The sequence below is a fragment of the Lepisosteus oculatus genome, chromosome 5 (assembly GCF_040954835.1).
Source record: "Lepisosteus oculatus isolate fLepOcu1 chromosome 5, fLepOcu1.hap2, whole genome shotgun sequence".
NCBI lineage: Eukaryota > Metazoa > Chordata > Actinopteri > Semionotiformes > Lepisosteidae > Lepisosteus > Lepisosteus oculatus.
The window spans coordinates 42,818,000-42,841,378 of record NC_090700.1 but is presented as its reverse complement, the minus strand read 5'-3'; the positions used below and the strand labels follow the sequence as shown (position 1 = coordinate 42,841,378).

The 23,379-nt window shown below is 38.5% G+C and overlaps 3 protein-coding genes across 6 annotated transcripts in view; 2 read left to right on the top strand and 1 right to left on the bottom strand.

Annotated features, from left to right (window-relative positions):
- The window catches only part of adamtsl3 (ADAMTS-like 3), a 164,824-nt gene extending 157,733 nt beyond the window's left edge, over nucleotides 1-7,091 (top strand). For both annotated transcript variants that reach the window (XM_015343042.2, XM_015343041.2), the window contains 4 exons: nucleotides 2,540-2,744; nucleotides 3,129-3,238; nucleotides 3,924-4,138; nucleotides 4,871-7,091. In XM_015343042.2, coding sequence (XP_015198528.2) covers nucleotides 2,540-2,744; nucleotides 3,129-3,238; nucleotides 3,924-4,138; nucleotides 4,871-4,980 — 640 coding nt within the window. In that variant the 3' untranslated portion in view covers nucleotides 4,981-7,091. The remainder of the gene's footprint in view (nucleotides 1-2,539; nucleotides 2,745-3,128; nucleotides 3,239-3,923; nucleotides 4,139-4,870) is intronic.
- Nucleotides 7,092-7,519: 428 nt separating this feature from the next.
- Nucleotides 7,520-13,793, bottom strand: saxo2 (stabilizer of axonemal microtubules 2). The gene is made up of 4 exons (XM_006628668.3): nucleotides 13,654-13,793; nucleotides 10,433-10,612; nucleotides 10,030-10,232; nucleotides 7,520-9,153 (listed from the first exon to the last, which is right to left on the bottom strand). Exons 1-4 carry the CDS (start codon nucleotides 13,689-13,691, stop codon nucleotides 8,159-8,161), a joined length of 1,416 nt encoding a protein of 471 aa, XP_006628731.1. The 5' UTR covers nucleotides 13,692-13,793; the 3' UTR covers nucleotides 7,520-8,158.
- Nucleotides 13,794-13,844: 51 nt separating this feature from the next.
- Nucleotides 13,845-23,379, top strand: part of efl1 (elongation factor like GTPase 1) — a 91,553-nt gene continuing 82,018 nt past the window's right edge. For 2 of the 3 annotated variants that reach the window (XM_015343046.2, XM_069190467.1), the window contains exons 1-8: nucleotides 14,200-14,276; nucleotides 14,768-14,868; nucleotides 15,174-15,241; nucleotides 15,485-15,569; nucleotides 15,954-16,087; nucleotides 16,935-17,072; nucleotides 17,741-17,952; nucleotides 21,879-22,002. In XM_015343046.2, the coding sequence (XP_015198532.2) occupies nucleotides 14,239-14,276; nucleotides 14,768-14,868; nucleotides 15,174-15,241; nucleotides 15,485-15,569; nucleotides 15,954-16,087; nucleotides 16,935-17,072; nucleotides 17,741-17,952; nucleotides 21,879-22,002 (900 nt within the window). In that variant the 5' untranslated portion in view covers nucleotides 14,200-14,238. Of the gene's footprint in view, nucleotides 13,925-14,199; nucleotides 14,277-14,767; nucleotides 14,869-15,173; nucleotides 15,242-15,484; nucleotides 15,570-15,953; nucleotides 16,088-16,934; nucleotides 17,073-17,740; nucleotides 17,953-21,878; nucleotides 22,003-23,379 lie in introns of those variants that run through there. The other variant, XM_069190468.1, reaches the window with a different exon arrangement.

Here is a 23,379-nt window from a genome sequence, read left to right as displayed (position 1 = left end):
GATAAAAACAAAAAAACAATCAAACACCCCACGTAATACTAACCCTTCTGTGTAGAAGACCAGTTTGTCCACTCAAGGTTTCAGTAGAGGCAGTGATAATAGCTCACAATCTTATAGCAATATCTTAATTGTGAAGTGTTACATGGTCAGAGTCCACTTCAATTCAGCTATAAGCACTATTTGTATGTTTGTAATACAGAAGTATTGAGCAACCTGTACTTGTATCCACAGGCCCACAGATACTCTGCTCTCACTTTATTGTTGGTGAGCAGTACACCAAATATAATCTACTTCAAAGAGCTAGTCATGTAGCATAAGAAGACTAGAGAGGAATGTGCAGGAAGGGTCAGAAAGCCTCTAGATTCTTTTCTTTTTTTCTGCCTTCTTTTTATACTTTTTAAATCTAAAATCTAAATCTAACTCATTTGACATGGATAGCAATGCCAAAAGCATCATTTTATTGTACCCATGTGCACAACCTAACACATTGCTCTGAATATCAGTTCAGCCTGTGAAACCGCTTAGTATCTTTAAGCAACTCTCCATGGGAGATCTTCACACAATGCTGGTCTTTGTGGCTGCCCCTGTGAGCATTTTAAACCCCTGACTGCTGTGTGCTGATACTGGCTGCCTGAAATGAGGCCCTTCAGCACTGGCTTCCTCAATGTTTTTGGGAGAGGCGGGCTTTTGAACTGTGAAACACGTTGCTGGCGCTGAATAGAGATTGTCTTATTCTGTTTAAAGAACAGGACAGAGAAGATGAATAGGAAACCATTAATTAAAAAGAGATTTCTGTTGCCAAAATATGAGCTTCAGAGATGGCCGTGGGTCATTCCTGCAGAATGACCTGCCATTCAGTTCAAATTGCCTTGCTGCCCTCTCTGCATGACATTCTGCGTAACAGGGTTTGCTGTTCCAAAGAAAACAGGTGCAGTTATGGCTCTAAAACTGTAGCATGTCTTATATTACTGGACTCCTGTTCTCCAGTAACATCTGAGAGAACACTTCCCACAGGCAGGTTTTATCTTCTTGGTAAGAATGTCTAGATCCTTGATGTTTCAGATTGCTGTGTTCTAAGTTTGGGCTTTAGGTTGGATGGTCATCCTTGGTTAATAGCAATTAGACGAATGAGGGTGCATGTTCTGACATAGAAGAGCACAAGGCTGCTGTCTGAGTCCAAGGTTGTACTCCCTATTTACTCACGACTGCACAGCAAGACACAGCAACAACCGCATCATTAAGTTTGCCGATGACACCACTATAATAGGACTTATCAGTGATGATGACGAGTCCACTTACAGGGATGAAGTTGTACAGCTGCTTAGGTGGTGTCATAGCAATAACCTGGACTTGAACATAAAGAAAACGAAAGAGCTAATAGTGGACTTTCGGAGACACAGGCCACACACTCACAGCCCACTCAGTATTGGTGGAACGGAAGTGGAAACAGTCACCAGCTTTAGGTTTTTGGGAATTCACATCTCTAAAGATCTAACCTGGACTGTGAACACTGACTCTATCATGAAGAAGGCTCAGCAGCGCCTTTATTTCTTGAGGTGCCTCAAGCGATGGGGGATGCCAATACATGTGTTGGTGAACTTCTACCGCTGCACTATCGAGAGCGTCCTCACCAACGGGATCACCGTGTGGTATGGCAACACCTCTTCGCGAGAAAGAAAGGCACTGCAGAGAATGGTCAATATGGCCCAGAAGATCATCGGCTGCGGTCTCACCTAGATTAAACAGCTCTATGAGGACCGCTGCCGTGGTAGAATTCTGGCCATCACAGAGGACAGTCACCACCCCGGGCATGAGCTCTTCACCCCACTGCCCTCAGGCAAGAGATATAAGAGCATACGGACACTTACCACTAGATTCTTCAATAGCTTCTATCCACAAGCAGTGAGACTGGCGAACACATTAAGCCATCCCCCTCGGACCACACCTACACCATCACCATCTACCTCATTGTAATTTATTTATTTATTGTACGTCTCCAGTCATTGTTTACACGTCTCTATTGTTTACATTCAAACTGTCTGCATGTTTACTTGCACATTGTCTATTGTTTGTTTGTACATTGTCTTGATGCACTGTTTGCACTTTGTTTTGTTTTTTTTACACTTGTTTTACAATTGAGAGACTTTCTGTAAGTAAGAATTCCATTGTACCAGCACCGGTTACATATGGCAATAAAGTTCAAGTCAAGTCATATTGCCTGCATTAACAAAAGTCAAGTTATCCAGTTTCAATACCAGGCTGGAAGGATATAAAAACATCAAACTCTCAAGCATTGTGCACAGAACCATTAAGAATCCCACCTCTTAGCTGTGATGTTAATGGTATCTGCTGCCTTCACTGATTTTCTTTTTTGTAACATAATATATCAAGCAAGACAAGTCAACATTTTTACTTTGCATGTTCTAAATGTCAGTTTTCATAATCCATATTAAATCCACAGGAATCTCCCTGCTGGATTAGATTAGACTCCTGTTGGATTCCACATGCAGTTTGATGCTGCAGTCTTGTTCATTTCCAGCTGGGTGGCCACTGTGTGGTCTAAGTGCTCCGCTTCCTGTGGCAGAGGCTCAAGGCATCGGCAAGTTTCCTGTCAGCAGGTGATGGCCCATGGGAATGTGAGGATTCTGCCAGCATCAGCCTGCGTGAGAGAGGAACGGCTGACCGACAGTGAAGAGTGCCTGGCAGACTCGTGTGTTCAGTGGGTGGTGAAGTCATGGGGTCAGGTAAGGTTCATTATTCCACTAATATTAATAAAAATATGAATAACTGGTGATATGTAATATAGGTAAATACATAAAATACAAAATATGTCCATATCTTTTACGTGCATGCTATCATATAACTAAACCTGGGGCACAGCAGGGTTTTGAAATGTTCTTTCCTCATAAGCTCCTAATGAAGTTATTGCAAAATGTATTGACTTAATTAGCATGTATTAGTACTATTAGTAGCGCTGTAGCTATTGAGCATTTTAAAGTGACGTACTGCAGCTTTTCAGCGAGCTTTATTATTTTATGTTCTTGTGCAGCCCCTGTGCTTGTCACAGACAGTTCTTGTTCTTGTGCTGCTCCTGTGCCTGTCACAGACAGTTTTTGTTCTTGTTGCAGTGCTCAGGCCGATGTCTAGGCCCAGCCCTCACTGTGCAGCGGCGCACAGTGGTGTGTCAGCATGAGAACGGTTCTGCTATCCCAGAATCCCACTGTGATGCAAGAGAGAGGTACCATTGCACAATTTTGAATCAATTTAAACACCTTAAACAACTTAAGTAACAGAGGTGAAAGGTTGGACTTCAATCACAAGTTTTGATTCATGGATAATTGTTTTCTACAAATGATTTGTGTAAGATATGAGATAGAAGACAACATTTAAGTAAATTAAGACTTAGAAAACCATTTAAATTTTAGTGTTGTTTATCAGTGCTTAACTTAGCCAGCTTTGTTACAACAATTTTAAGTTACAATATTTTTTTTTCTTTCTGCAGTATGAGTTGTATTGTATGGATATTCTAATGAAGTATAATAATATTTTTATAAGGTTATATTTCCACTTTAATTTTGCAAACCATTTTTGTTAGGAAAATGAAACATTTACATAAAAAATGCTTACTTGAGAAGAAATAGAACCACTTTTCTTACTTTGTTTGCAATGCCTGCGCTCTGATTCTATTGGTATTTGAACACCAAACTTCAGTTCTCTCCTTTGTTTCCAAACTTGCCATTTACTGTCTCCTAGAGGACACATGTGGAACTAAAATTCTAACAGCTGTAACCCAGGTAGGGGTAGCTGAAGCTTTCTAAAGCTTTCTTTTTTTTCTTTCTTGGGCTAGCTAAAGGGAACATGTAATCTGAGGTTGAGTTAAGAACAATTTCTAAAGCAGAAGAGTGTCTTCTGTAACCTTTCAGGCCCGTCTCTGTGCAAACCTGTCCCTCAGAGATGTGTAATGTTCAGTGGAGGGCTGGGGCGTGGAGGCCCTGCACTGCGGCCTGTGGCAGTGGGTTCCAGTCCCGCAGAGTGGAGTGTGTTCACAAGAAGAACAACAAAACCCTGGCAGACCAGCATTGTGCCTGGCAGAAGCGTCCAATCACTTGGCAGCACTGCAACGCAACTTCCTGTGGCAGTAAGTCCTCACACTTCGTCTCCTTCTAATACACTTAGAGAGCAGCACTATTACACAGTCATTTGCCCTGCGATTTTAATTACTTTGTTGAAGCGCTACGGGAGGCAGATTTTTGTCTGTATCTGCTCATCATAATAATTAAGTTTGAAAAAGGGACTTATGATCCTAACAGATTGAAATTGTGAAAAATGTGCTGCAAAATATAATTCAGCTTTTTATGTGTAATGGAATCCCTCATGGTGCTAAGTCTGATTACAATAATAAATATAATTTAGACATGTAACTAGTCTCACACTTGTTATTTAATAAGATCTGGCAGAAAGCTGCAGTGTTTTTCTAGTGCAAATCAGTAACTGAATTTGGAGACTTGGTTGTGCCTCTGTTTCACTGTACAAAAAACACACTGTATGTCAGAAAGCTGTTCTCTTCTGTTAATTTAGCCAAATAGTTTAAATATTGAACAAGTGTTTCGAAGAGACAAAATATCTAAAATGTAACTGTTGAAATATGGCTGGGTAACTGATCTTTTATACTGTTTAAGTGGTTGGTTTATGTTCTTTAACAGTACATGTTACTGTCCTAGGAGGCAAAAACAAAGCAAACAGGTTTGAGAGCTTTTACAGACACTGCATTTAGAGTGATTCCCCTTCCTAAGTAAATAACTTAATTCTTCCAGTAGGAGTCGTGGATTTATGGCCTTAGTGTCTGATTGTTTTTTCTCTTCTTTTTAAGGAGGTGAATGCAAAGATACAACCCATTACTGTGCTGTTGTAAAGCAACTCAAGTTATGTCTCATAGATATTTACAAGCAAAGATGCTGTGAGTCTTGCCGGGAAGCATAAGCCACCTGAGCTCATCAGTGATAGGGGAATCTACAAATGGACAAGGTGGATCAGAATGGTGCACAAAAACATAAACTGCAGAAACGAATGCAACTGAAATCATAGACGTACTGGACAATTCATGTTTTTTGAGGGGCAAACTATTTCAAATAAAGACTTCAATAATGTACTGGAAAATCTCTACTGTTGCACAAATGCTTCGACACTTCACTGCTTACTAATGAAGAATTCTTCAGCAGACCTGGGCATCCATTACTGGAAGCAGGACTTTAATGAAGAAAATTAAAGGCAAACACAGGACACCCTTCTGCTCTGGACACTTGTATAACATATGGTTGCTGTGTACAGATTTAAACTGACGGATGTTTTCCAAGACTCAGCATCTTTCTGTGCCACAGACAACAGTCTGAAGCAGGGTTGTTTTTTTAGTGTTTGGAATACATTTGTTCAGCACTTTAAAAATGAATAATATAGTGCAACTGACACATACCAAGTAGTGATTCTGAACTGTGCTGTATGCTGCTGTAATAGGTCTTGCCCGATGATTGCTCTGCATTTTCTGAAAGGGAGAGTCAGCAGATTAAGAAAAGTGCAAGACTCACTCTGTGGGTTAAAATATGATTTGAGCTTAAAATAATGTGTGGTATCTGATGTGAATGGTACACACTGAGAGGAACAGTCGCTTTAGATGACGAACTGCAGTTTTTTCACTTCTGTAAGTTATTTGTGATTATGATTTAAGCACTTCACCTTATAATATCTATAACAGACAGTAGTTACTAAGTACAGTGTTGAATATTTTTATGCTATTTTATTGCTATGCTGTGTATATACTGTATAAGTGATTTGAGAGACATAATAAAAGGCCATTAATGTCTGTTAAGTTTTTAACCTAAAACATTTTAATCTACTCTGTTGTAAGCCAATGTTGTTAATGAGACTGAGAATGAGAATGTGAAGGCTCAGCTCTGAGGATATTCATCAGTCCACACAAAATGTTCCATTACTTTTCCTCTCTTTTCAATGTGTACTTAAAATAATGCAGACTTACTAAATGTGTTAATTAGTAGTAAAAGTGACCTGTGTGTACAGTTTTATTTAAAATATGTAGTATTCAGGACTTAGAAATTAAGTGTAAAATGTATTATTAATGACCATTCACCTGCGTGAAGGCATGGTTGCCATTGGTGTACTAAGGATTGTGATCTAAAGTTCTGAATAATAAGACAATTACATCTCACATTTTATAAAATTGATTAAATCATAACAGAAAAAAATCACTTAATTTCAGATCTCCATACTATTATTGGGTAAATGTATTTTAGACTGATTTCTATTGTTATTGATGCAGTTGATCACTTACAATGCTTAATAACAGTATTTTGAATAAAAATGACAGAATGATATTTGTAGCTAGTTGTGTCTATATATAAGCATGTCTGGAAAAGTTTTAAGAAGATTTTAAGAAAGGTTCCCCTACAGTGAAGTGCATTACAGTATTTAAATTTGTATTATGGGTATCAAGGGAAGAGATACTGTTTCAGTTGGCACTATAGACACCCGTGGAAAACTTCTTCTGAAGAGTACCACAGCCCAACATTTGTGCCTTTAGTTTCCTGAATACTATGATGGGTCTGATTTTGATTCTGTGTTGTATTTAGCTTTTTGTAATTAATGTAGTGCATTGTAAAATACTGCTTGTATATATTATTGTTTTAAAGTGCAATATTGTACATTGAGTGTAGATTTTTTTAACTTTATTTTCTTACTACCAAAGTTACTGATTTAAGTGTCCTTGTACCTTGTACTTATTTGAATATTACCGCTCCATTTAGCACTTGCTAACATATTTTATTCTTGTGTTTTATTATCATTGTCCTTCTGGTGCATGTAATGGGGACATATTATTGCAATCCTATTCTTAATGTTTGTTGACAAGATAACAGAAGTCTCCTCTTTCACACATCAATGGTATGCATTTACTAAAACTCAACATTCCCATATAGCTACTGATATTTCCTGTAGTGTGTGTCAAGTGCTAAACAGGTGTGACTTGTTACTTTAACACTACATTTACAGAAATTCAATAAAACTGTTGGGACAACAATAAACTGTGTGAAAAAATCATGTTCATATTCAACTTGTTTATACATTATTCAATCTATTTTCTAACTGCTTCAGGGTCACGGGGGAGCCCAAGTCTGTCCCAGCAAGCAACAGGCGCAAGGCAGGCTACACCCTAGAGGGGATGCCAGTTCATCACAGAGCACGAACAGACACAAACACATACACACTCACAACAGGGACAATTCTACCAGAAGCCAGTTAACCTACTCGTTTGTCTTTGGACTGTGGGAGGAAATTGGTGTACCCAGAAGAAACCCAAGCAAACATAGGGAGAACATCCAAACTCCATGCAAATCTAGGAATTGAATCCAGGGCCCCAGTGCTGTGAGGCTGCAATGCTAACCACTGTGCCATCGTGCCAGCCTTAACAAGTTTATATTCGAGGTTATAATAATTAGATAAAAGACAGATCTTATCAGTTAACTTGCCAGAAACTTTAATGATCATTATGTAATTTTCCATACATTTCCATTTACAGTGTTTATATATTACAGTATATAGTATAAGTAGATGCGGATGAAAATTAAAGAAGTGCCTCAAAACATTCTAGTACATACTTTAGCTAAAAATCATAATAAATTACAGTTGGCACCTAAACTGATTTTAAACAATTTTGTTCATAGAAGGCTGTTCTGTATAACCTACTAGGATAGCAATGTTCTTTGCAATAAAAAATATATTTTTTAAATTGCAGTGAAATGGTACTATACAGTATAAAATATGCATTTGTTTAAGATATTGTCTACAAAGATTTGAGGTGGTAAATGATAACAATCGGGAAAAATAACCTGTTTGTAAGAATATTATGCCAAATATGTTACATAATTAATGCAAAGTACTTAGAAAATAGAAGTTTATCAAACATTCCATTGACCCTTCAGATTACTCAATGTGTGCAAAAAATCCCCCAAAATTAACCACATTATTTAAACCTTCACCATAAGAATTAAGAAATCTATTAATGTATTAATTAGCAAACCCATTTCAAGAAAAAACACAAAAAGAGATTGTTGGTTGATGCATATTTTCAATTCAGATGCACAACTGAACTTTAAGACACCACTGCCACCTCTTTAGGGGCTTGCATTTTATCAGCCAGAGCAATGCTGTTCCCTGCTGGTGATGACAGCATGCGGAAATATCTGTGTCCTCGGTGGTCAGCCTCTTCAAAAACATAACCTGGTGGGGAATCAAAACTGGCCGGACACACATGCGCTCTCTTTGGAGTGAACTCGGTACGGTACATGGTCCCATCGTCAAATGGGGCGGAGCTCCTCAAGGCCACATTCAGAGGTTTACAGCTCATGGAAGGGTGGATGTCGTGAGGAGTGAAGTGGGCTTTGAAAGTGGTCAAGCTATCGAATTTCCCAGAGGGCTTTGTCATCTCCTCCTGCTTCTTTATCATCTCCTGCTTGCGCACTTCCCATGTTTTGAAGTCTTCCTTCATGGTGGTGCTGCCTTGGAAGGGAGCAGCACTTCTCCTGCCGCGGGAGATGGGTCTGATTGGAACAAATGGCTGTATCTTGTGTTTCACGTAGTCGCAGTGGGACGTGGTGCTCAAATCCATGTGTCCATCTGGGGACACATATTCAGCAGCCTTATGGACCTGGGGCAAGCTGACTGGCCACTGCTGAAAACGATCACGGAATTCAGTGCTGCTGTTGAAGCGAGCATCTGTGACAACTCTGGAGAAATCTGGCTTGCAGCTTTTGGAAATCTCTCCTGGCAAGCCTTTGAAATCTCTCTTATGGATGGTAAGATCCTCAAAAGCCTGACTGCTGGGCTTGTACTCTTCCTTCGGTTTGACAAACTTAGATTCCAGGGGATGAGCGATGTAGGAAATTCTATTACTTGTCAGGCCATCGAAAGGAGCATCGGAGAGCCTGGTCATATTCGGGGGCTTGAAACTTTCTCGAGGAACCAAGCTCTTAGGAGCAAAATCATCTTGGAATGTTGTGGAGTTTGCAAACTTTGAGGAAGAAGGATGATAACTTAAATCTGGTTTGGCAGGCTCTCTCTTGGTTATTTCCCATGGTCGGAAATCATCTTTAGAAGAAAAAAAACAGTTTTCATCATTATATTGTACAGTAATAAGTTGCTCTATGTGAATTTACCTCGTGCGATTTTAAGTATCTGCCTGGAATTTTCGGTGTACCATTTTACTTTGCGCAAACCCCAAGTTCGAATATCCCTTATTTCAGGAAGTGTTGGCATAGCACTTGTCTGCAATTTCTGTCACATGTGTAAAGTGTTCTGAACATATTAGTGTCCATTATTGCATTGGACTTGTGCAAAAAAGTGCTATTGATAGTGATTTCCTAAAGAAAAGTGACGGTTATTAGATCATAAATAAAATGGCTCCTAACATATAAGAAATGATGAAGAGTCCAGATCAAATAAAAAATGACCTTATCCAAAATGATTAGGTCTGTGATGAGTTTAGAAGAAAAAAATAAGTGCTTGATAAGGTGCATGGAGGACTAAATAATAGTGCTGTTGGTCAGTTGTTTGGTCAACATTAATATACAACTCATACAAAAAAGAGAAGTTAGAATGCTATCAGGATGAGTGGAAGAAGTGGAACAATGACGTTTTGTCTCATCAACAACAACAATAATAATAACGTTAGAAGTGGTGGCCATGCTGAGGCTCAATCCAGTTAGTCTCGTAGGTCACTATTTTTAAAGATTGACAAAAGCTGTCAGCTTTAAATAATCACAATGGGATTGTTCTATATCTTCCAAAATAAGGTTTTCTAGTGGTGAACCAGAGCTGGAGACCCCTGCTTTATACACTTTAATTATAGACCTATAGTTTGTCGCGTCTTTTAGCTTTACTCTATTGATTGAAAATGATCCCGCTGCTGCCAAGACGATTCCTGAATAGCGCAGCTTGTGTCTTAGGTGAAAACATTATTTGCACCTTTGTATGTTGGCAGAGTGTCCAGTTTTCCTCCAGTCACATGTGTCCTCTCTCTTGGCCTCGCGAGTGCCAATGCCTGCACCTTGTATGGGTTGTAGTCCATCTTATAAGTGGTGCCAAGATCTATGTGCCCAGAGCTTGGCTTGTATTCTTCCTGCAATCGCCCTGGCCTGCGTGACACTTCGTAAGGAATGTAATCAGCTCTATAAAGAAAAAATAAAGATTAAAAAATCTTGATAACATCACATGAGAGGATTTCCCATACAGAAAAATGTAACTTGCAAATAAAAGCAGACTTTGTCTTTTGTTAAGTTTAGTTGTGCTGTATGTATAGTAAAATGCTATACATGAAAAGATGCAATAGTCTGTAAATGAGCTTGAATAAATGATCAAACAATTATACTTAAATGTTGTAGTCCCATCCATTTTTCCTCGATCAGCCTGGTAATCCTGTTTGGGTTTCATGCTGCTGGGGGGACAGAACCTTCCATACTCAGGGTACTTCTCATTGTATTCAGTGAGCAGGCACAGCTGGTTACTCTTCTCATAGAGGCCAGTGGGCTGATGTGTGCAGCGGTGGCGTCTATTAAAGTGACACACAGAGAGAGGAGGAACAGGGCCGTCGCTTGTTAAAATCACATTTTATTACAAGGCCCATCAAAGAAAATAATTCTATTGAAATGCTCTTTTTGTTTCAAAAAGACCTAGAGGAAAACGGCACTGTGCTGTAGAAGAGATTTTTAGATTTCTATTTATATACTGCAGTATGTTTAAGAGCTGTCTATGTGAAACATTTGCAATATATTAATACTTTGAAATTCTCATGAATCTTGGCTTTAGCTTACCGAACTTTTCACATATTAGGAAAGATCCGTGATGAACAGACAAATGAAAAGCCCTTTTTAGATATTGGTTCTGACTTTATGGACAGCTTTTGAAATATATATCAACACTGTATGTCCAACAAATGTTTAGAGGATAAAAATCAAGTCAATCATTTTTTAATGCAGGATTATTGTATACATGTTGTATAGATATTAGACTTTTTTAAAAATAAATACAAATTTTCCATCAGGTTTGGGTAAGTCACAGTCTTCACTGGACTCTCCCTGTGCTGTAAAGGTTGAAGACTCCAGAGGGCTCCAGTGAGCCCAAATGCTTCTGGGTTATGATTCCAGAGCATAACTCAGAATCATCCAAACACACAAGGTTGCTTTGGGACTCTGGAGTCACAGTATTATAAAGGCTCTGGGCACTTAAGAGTTTGTTTTACAATGCTGTCTTAAATGAAAAATATAGTGATTACTCAGTATTGTAACACAGTAATTGTCTTCAAGATTTACAGTGTGACTCCCTCTGCACTTAATCATTAACGAGGTTACTAACAAACAAATCACTATGCACATAACTGTTTATAGTAGCAACATTAATATACTGTACTTCCAACACCATCAAAAAAAGTTTTCAAGTGTATCTTTACATATTAATATTACCACATCATTATAAATTACATAATTACATAAAGCCAATAAATATGCTTTATTTAATATAAAACTTTTAAAGACATATTTCAAAGTTCTTTACATTATAACAAGGCACACAACAAATAATACAGTAAATTGCACAGAATAAAAAGCTAGTGTATAAAAGTGAGTTTTAAAACAGGATTTGAAAGTACTGGCTGACAGGATTCATTGTCATTCATGTCATTCCATAGCCTAGGAGCAACAGACAGAAAGCACAGTTTCTAGGGTAGGAATCTTGTAATGGCAGCTCGAAAAAGGCCAGAGCCCAGAGAGTGCCAACGATGAGTAGGTGTATAAACAGTTCACTGATGTCATCAGGAGCCAAACTGTGCAGGCCTTTAAAGTCTTTAAGGTGAGTATGAGCACTTTGAAGTGCCAATGAAGATAAATCACAAGATACAGTATATGCCCATGTGTTTAAGTTAAGCAGCTGAGGTCTGAACAGGCTGCAGACGTTATTATGTTTGGATACAGCAGCAAGATGCGCTTTATAAACAATACTTATGTCTGGAGAAGACAATTACCTGTATTATCTTTTCTGCATCAGATTGGGAGAGAATTATGGATACAATTGTTACAAAGAACTAATCCATAAGTTTTCAGTGTACACTTACTTTAGCTAACTAGCACATCCCAGTGGACTACACATTCTCAATATTGTAAGGATATTCAAACAATCTCTTATGGATAGAGATATAAAGGTGTTTTCCAGTAACACCCTATATACAGTAAGTTGATTAGTTAAAATGAACTGTATTACTTATATATGAACATGACATACTATATATAGCCTTTCACAATACATAATCAAAATAATAGCACTTTTCAATTCCAAAAATGATAATCTCTTATTTCCATTCATTGTTAGAAAGGGGCTTATTCCTGGTGTGACATCAACCCATAGCCCATCCCAGAAGCACAGAGCACAAGGCACGATCTTACTCAGGAAAGGACACCCCACAGGCAAACACACAGGGACACAGAACATGCAAACTTCCCACGGAGGGTACCCCAGCTCTACTCAAACCCAGGGCTCAAGGGTTGTGAGGCAGCAGTGCTTACTCCTGTGCCACTGTATTCTCTTATTAATGAGGCGCACAGATTGTCTGTCCAACTAGAGCCTACCTATTGATAATTAATCACAAGATTTGAAGTCCCTTTATAGAAATATATGGAGGTGGCAATAATATTCCCAACATATAGTATATAATATAACATACAGATATTAACAAAAACTACTTGCAAGAGATATCAATATCAAATAATCTAGTTAAATGGTGCAAAAATCTTAGTTGATAACATTGTCAAGAGACAGAGGGTGCATCAGCTTTTGACCCTGACCGTAATAAAAAAAATGTTGGGTTACAATACTCACCAAAAACAAGTTAATCTATTATTGCATCTGATACACAAACACCTCACCTGTACACACACAAACATTTCAAGTTCTCTTCCATTCACATTTCTTTCAGACTGCCTGAATTGCCTGATCTTATACAGAACAGCTCTTAAACAAGAAGTGAATCTAATACATCTGCACACTCAAGTATTTGTTTAAGGACTGAAATATTTGTAGTGCAGTACTGTAGCCACCCCAGCCTCCCTTTTGTATTTTTCACAACAGTGCTATGTTCCTCCTGCTTTTGTTTAATTAACAGTACACAGTACACAGGTCGACTGTATGGTAGATGGCTATTTACAGTCTATTGGTCATCCTAATAGTCTAAGAATTCCTGTACATGGTGCGTTTGGTTACTGTATAATTTTATTATGTTAAATTACTGTATGGACAGATCTATTTTCGAAACAACACACTATATTATGTCTCTTTTAACTCTGTAGCACACTTGTTAAAAGTCATCAAGAAGCAGACAAATATGGGATAGAGACCTCAGTCAGTTTATAATTTTGTAATCTTATCTAGACAACTGGAATTATTATCAGGGGTTATTATTAAAGATTTGAATATTGCTCCACCCTTTAAAAGTTTCAGATCCTATTTGCAATACACGTTACTGCAAAAATAGCAGAGAAGTGATTATTACTCAGAATGTAAGTGTGACTTCTGGATAAGCCAATCACAGAATGAAGCACTTACCCACAGTTACAGATATCACATATGCATTTTCTCTTCATTTTGTCCCCTCGTCCGCTCAGGATTTAACAGCAAGTACAAACTTTTCGCGGAGTTTCTCCTCACACCTCGCACTCAATGCACGGACATGGCAACGCCGCTGTTTCCAGGGAAGCAAAACGTCACTTAACAACCCTGGAGCGTCTTAGCAACGACGTACATCACTTTGCATACGTGAAAGGGTGAAGTTGAAAGGTTAAGCGTGGGGCTGAGACTTCCGGGATAGTAAAACAACGTGAGTTTTGTATTTTGTTGTGTTTCATATAGATTCTTAGTTCATTTAAAGGTCATTTTTAAAAAATGCCTTAGATAACTCCTTTTGAACTTATCTTGAACTATTCGTATATACTATAGATATATGTTGGCATGGGACAAGGTCGTTTATAAAGGATGTGGTTCCAAAGTGTACAAGCCTTTGCCGTTACAACTGTGCCTGTCCACAAGTTAGAAATACACAAGTGAAACACGTGGTGTTGATTAGCACTACAAGGGGAGAAAAAATAAAGGACCAAAGAAAATCAGCTGCTGACTGCAGTGTATTTATATGTAATGCTTGTGAAAATATTTGAAAACGCATTTAATTTCGGGTGTGTGTTAATCTGATCAAATGATAAACAGAATATCTTTGAAATACATTAAATACATAGTAAGAGATGGCCGTGTTTTTGTTCATAAAATGTTCGACGTGTTTAATAGTCTGCCTGAATAGAGCGCCAACAGGAAAACTTACCTGGAAAGCTCCGAGCCTAACTAGTATTAATAAATCACATTGGAACCTTTGGCGATTCTAACTAGACTGTAGATTAAGCACAAAATGTTTTACAGGCTTTGTCGTCAGCGTTCTAAAAACAAGATCTAGAACCTGTCAGCCTGAGCTGTAAATTATTTTAGAGATGTTAACTGCTTAAAGTAAGTTTATCCCCCCCCTTGCATCACTCCAGATTTTGAACTTTATAAACTTTAAAGCACTCTAATAGTCTTAATTAGTCTTTGAAACAGGCAGGTGTCTTTCATTTATATTTATATTTAAACGCAGTTCTTGTTTTAAACTCCTGAGTTATTGTTCTGTGTTTTCCAGGCAATCCGGAATGGGGCAGACCAGTTTAGACAAAATCATTGCACTTCAGAAAAAAGCGGCAAATATCAGGAATATTTGCATTTTAGCACATGTGGATCATGGTGAGCACATTTCATCAAGGCGTTTTCTAATATTACACGTACGAATAGTATTAAATGGTAAATATGATATATTTTTGGTTGGATTTATGAAGAACTGTTTACCAACGTGGAATCAGGTCTCGCCCGTCTTTAACATTACAGGACAATTTTGTGCATCTTTTGTTAGTTGAAGACTATAGCTGTCAATTCAGGGCAATTATTACTTGGTTTTGCAGCAGTCAGAGTTTTATCCTGAGAACAAAAGCTAGCAGCTTGTTGGTGTTGCATGTTTAACAACAGCAGCTGTTATTCATATTGTTTTGCAGGGAAAACAACATTAGCAGATTGCCTGGTTGCCAGCAATGGTATCATCTCTAGTCGGTTAGCAGGAAAGGTGGGTGTTGCTCGCATGTGTCTGTATTCAGGTGTCACACAATACATCTCGATGATTTCCTTTACCACCTTTGTGACAAAGGGATACTTCCAGTATTTAGTTGTACAATGTAGGATTAAGTCTTTTGTTATGCAGAATTAGTGCATTTTGCTCTTTTGCTAATACCAGCATGTGTTTGTTGGATAATTGATTTACACATTAAATTTACAGATTAATCTTCAACTTTAATTTCTTAAATCATAGCTCAGATACTTGGATAGCAGAGAAGATGAACAGATTCGGGGAATTACAATGAAATCCAGCGCAATATCACTGCACTTTTCCAGTGGTAAGTCTCAAGCAAGAGGTCTTTTCAAGTCAAGTCAAGTTCAAGTTTATTGTCATTATACTCATATACAGGTATATAGTATAACGAAATGCTATTTATTTGTATAATAAAAGAAAGACAGAGACAATAAGCAGTGTGCAAAAACAACAAAAGGCAATGTACAAAACAACATAAATGTAACAGGTAATGTGGAAAACAACATCAGATGTGCAAAAACATGCATCAAATCCCTTGTACACAGTCCTTAGACATGACTGTAATCAATACTTACAGTCAGTTAATCCAGTTTCCACCACTTTGATTTAGAAGACTCTTCTCTCTTCCATGTACAAAGTATTTAATCTTTGATCAAAACTGATCTAGTTTGCTCTGTCTTGCTTTCAGATGGAAAAGACTACCTCATCAACCTGATTGATTCTCCCGGTCATGTGGACTTTTCCTCTGAGGTGTCGACAGCAGTCCGGCTGTGTGATGGGGCCATTGTAATTGTGGACGCTGTGGAAGGAGTGTGTCCTCAGGTAGGACGGTTTCTGCTCTTCTCGTTCATTTGCATTGAAAACTGGAGCGCACAGTGTAGCCTTTCTTAAATTCCTCAGAAGGGGTTGTTTTTTTTTCAATTAAAAATATGTGGTGTGGAACTTGATGAAAAGGTTAACAGTGTTTTTTTACACATCAACATGATTGGAGGCATTTTCTTGAAGCACAGTTTAATAATGACTAAACAGCGGTTGAAATGCCATGACAACAGTGAGGTGCGTGGTTTTGTCCTGAAGCTACGATTAGTGAACTTCAAAAGCTAATAATGTGCTGTCTGTCCATTCGAGGCTGATGTTGCCACCATATTCACCATTGTGAAATTAATATTTAGGGAAGGTTCCCTGCCTGAGCTGAATTGTGCATGCATTGTTTTCTTACACAAATGCGGTAACTTAAGATTACCTTTCATTGTTACCTCCCTGAAGTAAATTAGCAACTGCAACAAGATAATTAAACAAGACAGGAAAGCTGCCTACTGGAGCTATGCTGTCTTGTGTGACTTATCTGTTATTCTGTGTGTAGTGAGTGCTGAAATAGTCTAAAGAGTTTTCCTTGCTAATGTCAGATTAGCTGGCTTTCATGGGAGTCGAAACAGAATAAAATATTTATTAAAGGTTGTCTGAACAGATACCTTATAAATTCCAGTGACAAATAAATTACAAAAGAGCAATTACCTTTATCATCATAATAGTTCAGCAGCTGAAACACAGCTGTGTTTATGTTTGTCTGGGTTGCCATTATATAAAAAAGCTATTAGTTTGATATTTGCATGCAAAGGAAAGACATTGATGATAGCATGATTAATTGACTTGTTTGTGTTTATTCTAGACACAAGCCGTGTTACGACAAGCCTGGCTGGAAAACATCCGTCCTGTGTTAGTGATCAATAAAATCGACAGACTGATAACTGAACTGAAACTAACCTCCCAGGAGGCCTATACTCACCTTCAGAAAATGTTGGAACAGGTGAGATGGGTGTTTCCAAGGAACATGACAGAGTGTGCCCATAGCTTCATGGCATTTTGAATGTTTTTGTGTCCTTCAGTAGTTTTTACTATTCAATTAGTATTTTATTAGACGAAGCAGAAAATATTTTGCTCTTCCTTAAATTTCAACTGAAGAAGAGACTTTGACCCTGAAGACATTAAAGAAAGAAGATTTACAAACTTCTAGTGAAGTTGCTTGTTTTCTTTAAATTTGCCCAAATTTATACGCTTCTGAATTATTCTAGTTCACCAACTCTGAGTAAGGATGGATGAAACATCCATCCATTTTGAAAGCGCTTCTTCCAATTCAGATACATGGAGGAACAGGGGTCTATCATTGCAAGCAACAGGCGCAAGGCCCTGTGATGCCAGTCCATCACCGGGCAGACATAGACACAAACAGACACGCACAGACTCAGTCCAGTAGCCAGTTAACCCACCAGTATGTCTTTGTACTGTGGGAGGAAACCAGAGCAACCAGAGAAAACCCACTGACACGGGGAGAACTTAAAAAATGCCACTCAGATAACACGTCAGGAGTTGAACCCAGGGCCGGGATGCTAACAGCGCAGCAATGCTAACCGCTGCTCCATTTCAGACATTTATGCTGCAAGCATGTAGATCGTTAAGACCATTTTTTATCATCAGGTGAATGCAGTGACTGGGGCTCTGTTCACCTCCAAAGTCCTGAAAGAAAGAGCAGAAAAGACGGATGCCCTGGGGCCCTGTGAAAGTGTGAGTGGAGAGCAGGTGTATGACTGGAGCTCTGGCCTGGACGAGTCAGATGACTCCCAACTCTACTTCTCCCCTGACCAGGGCAACGTGGTCTTCGCCAGTGCCGTAGATGGATGGGGCTTCAGGTAAGATGTCCTTCACCTCGGGCCTGCAGGAATGCAGAGCAGTGTCAGCTGGCTTCAGGATGATTAAAAGTGAACCTATTTCAGTTTCTTGCTCTTTGCAAGATTCTCCACTAGGTGGAGCCCAAGACTTTGAATTTCTTTTGTTCGCATTGTAAAATCTGTGACACCGGGGCAGTATTTGGTCTCATGGAAAGAAACATCTGTACATGTGATTTAATATTAAATTATAACAAAGGATCTATTAAAATAAAAAAAACTAATTAAAATTAAACCGTTATTAGTCTATGTCAGAGTGTGGCACAGTGGTGCAGCCACTAGTATTATAGTCTCCCAGCACTTGGGCCCTGGGTTTAATTCCAGACCGGGGGAGCTGTCTGTGTGAGGTTTGTATGTTCTCTCTGTCGATTGTCTGGGATTTTTCCCTGTCTGGGTGCTCTGGTTTCTCCTACTGTCCAAAAACAGACTGGTGGCAATGGGCTTCTGAGAAAAGTGGCCCTGATATAAAAGTGTGCATGTTGGTGTTTGTGTCTGACGGCCCAGTGATGGACTGGTGTCTCATCGAGGGTGTACACTGCCTTGTGCCCATTAGGCTATAGGTCCCCTATGACCCTGGCAGTCTTTGTCAGCTGTTATGAAATTCCTCAAGACAGTGAAGGTTTAAAATTGTGATTTAAAGCCAGGTGATAATGATGTTTCTTGGTTTTGTTCACCTTTTGATGTTTTGGGGAAAATTCAAAAGAAATACTGAAACATTTCAGGGGAAAATAAATGTCCAAACATTCAGCTTGCCTGTTCTTGTCCAATAATTTATTCACCAAAGTTTGGAAATATAAATGTGACTGTACATAAAACAATGTGCTATCTGTGGAGAAATGGATTTTCTAGTTCTTTAATTACACATAGGGGCACATAATTTAAAAGTCTGCAAAAAGAAACCAAACCATAGAAGGAGGTGAGTAAATCGGGAGAGATACACCATTATATCCTGAGAAGAGTTAATCACTCTTTGTTAACTTTGGGCAGTACTGTTGAAAAATAATTCTGGATGAAGCATCTTAGCTCTATATCATGATTTGTTATAATTTTAAAAATGGGCTTTTGAAATAACTTGAAACATTTATACTTATGTAATGTCTGTTTATATATCTTGGTGTAACAGGAGTATTACTGTCAACATAATTGTGATAAGCTGTATCAGTTCTGTAATTATCAGGCTGTGGAAGACAGAGGAGCAGTAAACCACTCTAACAAAGAAAAAAATAAATTATCCCCAGGCAACAGCAACACAAGTTTTAATCCCATGGCACTCACTCCTCATTTTTAGGTTCCAAACCATGGAAAAAAGGCTGCAAAGCCCTTAAAAAAATAATTTGTCTAATGAATCATTTTTTCACTGTTGTCTGTCTTTACTGTAGACTCCTTTTTCCCTGCTCTATGAATTAAAAAGCTTGATAGACAGGTGCATCTGAGATCAGCACGATACACTGCAGGTTTTATGTTTTTGTTTTCCTTTTGAAAGGAAAAGGACAAATCAGTTGAATGACACCTATTTGTCAAGTTAGAAGAACTGTTTTTTTTTAGTTGATGAACATTGAGTTTCATGTTAAAAATATGCCCATATAGTGCTTCCTTTTATTTGGAGTGATGATGGTGTGTTAATGGTTCTCAAGTGCAGACTAATTTGCATTGAGATTACATTTTCTTTTATTTCAGCCCAGCAATAAGTAATTTGCAGTCTACAGCAGGTACTTCAGATCAGGTCAGTGCAGGGCCAGCAGAGGGCTTAATTCTGACTGGCGCTGAAGTGACGTTGCATAATGACCCTTCTAGAAAGAGGCTGGCCAGCAGTGGTCATGCTGTATTATTTCAGGTATTTGCTAGCTATGAAGAGAACAAATAGTCCTTGTTTAAAGGACCCTCTGTCATTGCATTAACTAAAACCCTTTAGCAAATTTGACTATTGGAACAGGGCTGTGGAGTAAAAAGTGACATTTAATGTACCTCAAAAACAGGAAAACAAATGACACAACTTTTACAAGCATTTATCTCTTTGTAGTGCTATTCTTTTTGTCTGTATGAAAGAATGTAAGCCTTCATAGAAAAGTGTGAATGTTTATGGATTTTTTCAGTCAGTTTTGGATATTTCAGACTAATCTCAAAATTGATGAAAAACAACATAAAGCTTCTAATAGTGAGGAGATGTGATATGTGGTGACATAGAGCTAGGAGAAATGAAAAAATGTTTCAGATATGCTGATAGTATTCTTCGGAAAAACTCTGATTACAGCAGATATACCAGTTGTGCTTATTTCAAAACCTTAGAACACTCCAGCTTCCTCAAATATTTTGTGTGATTACTGAAATTCTAAAGCACTGTGCTTTTTTTTGCTGTATCCATGATTTGTTAGCCCACAAAAATAATTGTATTTTATGATCTGCTCTTTATACAGTATTTGTTTCTTTATTGTGTGACTTAATCATGAGAATGACCTTAAACTGTTTGACTGGAAGTTAGAATTTTGAAATTCATGAAAGGAAAAACATTTCCCACCCTTTCTAATGCCTCTTCCTCAGATAATGCCAGTATTTCCTTTAGGATGGTTTTGCTCCAGTGAATAGTTGTCCCTCTGTATACCGCCTTCCTTATAATGCCACCCCAGCGCACCACCGGTATCAGTGCCGCTTGAATGACTTGGTTGAATAACGAAAGAATAATGATATCTATATTCATGGTGAAATGTGAGTACATATTTTGAGCTGTGCACGCCTAAGAAAAGTGTTTTAAAATGCAGCCTTTGCAGCACAGGCTTGGTTACTCCAATATTACATGTACAACTAATTAACTAAACCTGGATCAGAATGGTACAGTAATTGCAGTATAAACTGAGAGGCTTTCAAAATTCAACAAAAGATTTTGGATCCAATACTCATTTGTTGCATTTTTACCCTTTCTCTGTATATATTGAATATAATCTGTTACAGCTGAAATATTGGAATATCTTTCCTTTTCAGTTGTATTGCCCACCTTGTGGGTGAAATGCTTTAATTTATTTTGCAGTATTTTCTTATTGTGTATATTATGTATGGTGCATATATACATACACACCCTTGCACGCGAAGAAGGCTCCACTGCCAAAATGTTGTTTCTCTTTTCAGCATGGAATAAACCTTTATCTGTTCCATTTCATACATACTGTATAGTGCACTATTCAGAAATACTGGGCAGGAAGAGCTGAAAGTTGTTCACTTGTGAGAAATTTCTATTGTTATGTTACTCATCACATTGTTTCTTGAGTCACCCCCAAAACATCCCAGGTTCTCCCTCTTTAATCTTCAGCTTTTCCTAAGCCAGACATTCAGAGCCGTTAGTGTCAGAAGCACTGCCCTTTCTCTCATTGTCTTGCCAAGGGAGGCTCAGAGACACTGTACCTGACAAGGGCAACAGTCCTTGTTCTTGTTCCACAGCTGTGGTTGGACAGTAGATTGACAACGTGCACGCAGAGGCTGAGGTCCGGTTGTTTAAACTCTGAAGTCGTTTGTTCAATGTACGCATGCACAGGACACTTGCACTTGTCTAATGTCACTTTGTATTGGTTTGCAGTGTTCTTTGCTGGCGTGATATATCTCAGTGGTGCTAAGGTGCTTCATTGAGATGCTATATCCCTCTTGTAGGGCTACCTCTAACTGTTAAAGATTAATGTAGGACACGTTCACCTTATTCTTTCAGAGCAGAGACGTTCAGTTTCCATCTGTCACTTTTCCCAACATGGACATTCTCTTATAATGCTGTGCATAGAACCTAATGCCAGAGCATACTGCTTTGTGGTGCTATACTTCAGCACCTTTTACAGGTGCCTTCATTATTCAGAGGTAATAACATTTCTGGCTTAGCATAGTGAACAGTTAATGCCATTGTTTATTTCCAGCATCCAGCAGTTTGCCCAGCTGTACAGTCAGAAAATGGGGATCAAGACTGAAGTGCTGCTCAAAACCCTGTGGGGAGATTTTTACCTCAATGCCAAAGCAAAGAAGATCATGAAGGGAGCGCAGGTAACGCTCACTGACTGGCTTTTTGTCCTCTGTGTCGGTGGGGCAGGAGGATTCACTGCACAGCCCTGATTGCTTTGTGAGCCCTTTAGAGGAATAAGTAAAGAGGACCATCCAAGGAATGAAAATGAGTATCCAAGAAAGAAAACTCCTCTGCTTAAAATTAACTTTTGTGTTTGAATCAAAGAAAATAAACTCAAAATATCATTACGTCTGTGCATGTGTAAGGCAGATGGAGGAAGCCTGCAGCCAAGGCACCAGGGTTATCAACAGTACCGTGGGCTCTTCAACAGCCATCTTTATGTGCAGAGCACTACTTATACCCTGCTGCCTCCTGTCATGACAGTAGAGCACTTCTAGGAATTTCTGGTCCATAGAGAAGAGCACCATGTGCTGGTCCACGAGCATTACTGACAGCTGCAGTCGCGATTTCCTCGAGGTCTTCCATCCCTGTACTGACTAAGCCCAGCCTCACTATAATCTCTTCAAGTGTCAAGGTGGAATAGCCGCTGACATCCTGAGGGGAAGTCATGTATGGGCAGACAAAATTATTGCTTCTCTAAATGTCTCATTAAAAGTCAGTAAGATAAAAAAAAAACATTCGGAGAACCTTAGTCGGGAACAGCAGGTAAAAGGTCTTTATTGGAAAGTGTTCAGAGTTAAATTTATTTTATTTCATTATAGGTCAGACTGATGCAGACTGACATTTAGTGCAGATGACTGCTCTAATATAACATTTGGTCATTTCCAAATATCAGAACTATGCTTTTATTTGGTTTTCCATTTAAAACTGAAAAAAGATGCAAGATTGAAAGGATAATAGTGTTCCAAAACATTTTTCTTTCAACAGATGTACATCAAAACAGATTTAAGTACATAAACATGTAAGATAAATAAAGTTATTGGAAATTAAAGCTGTATAACTTTCCCTTTTGAAAGATATTTGCATTCTCCTGCCCATTTGCTTTTCATTACCAAGTTTCCAGCAGTGCGAACACTCTTCTTAATGGGTGGTCTGAAATTACTGAAGATAAAAATGAATGATGTTTATATACACAACACCATTGTGCATCCAGTTCTGTTTCTAATGGTCTGTTAAGTGCACTGCAGCGGAAATAGCACAGCTAATGGCTACTACATCTTTCACCCCTTTGAGTTCACCTGAGTGATTTTTGAATGGACAGACGATAGTCGCAGTGTGCTGTCAATGCCCCTGTGTTTTGTGGAAGTGTTTAATGTGTCCTCGAGAACATGGTTTTTAAAACTGCTGATAAGACTTTAAATCACCCTTAACTGCCACATACAGCACACATATTGAAACAAAATGAAAAAGTTGGAATGGTGCTGCTGGTTGTCCACCAGGCTCTGTATTTTATTGCT

Excerpts from the sequence above, each read along its gene's own strand:
- saxo2 (XM_006628668.3), bottom strand. The coding sequence starts at position 13,691 with ATGAAGAGAAAATGCATATGTGATATCTGTAACTGTGG. Across the intron at positions 10,233-10,432 it reads GATGGGACTACAACATTTAA|AGCTGATTACATTCCTTACG; the intron begins GTATAATTGTTT and ends TTTTCTTTATAG. Across the intron at positions 9,154-10,029 it reads CACTCTGCCAACATACAAAG|ATGATTTCCGACCATGGGAA; the intron begins GTGCAAATAATG and ends TTTCTTCTAAAG.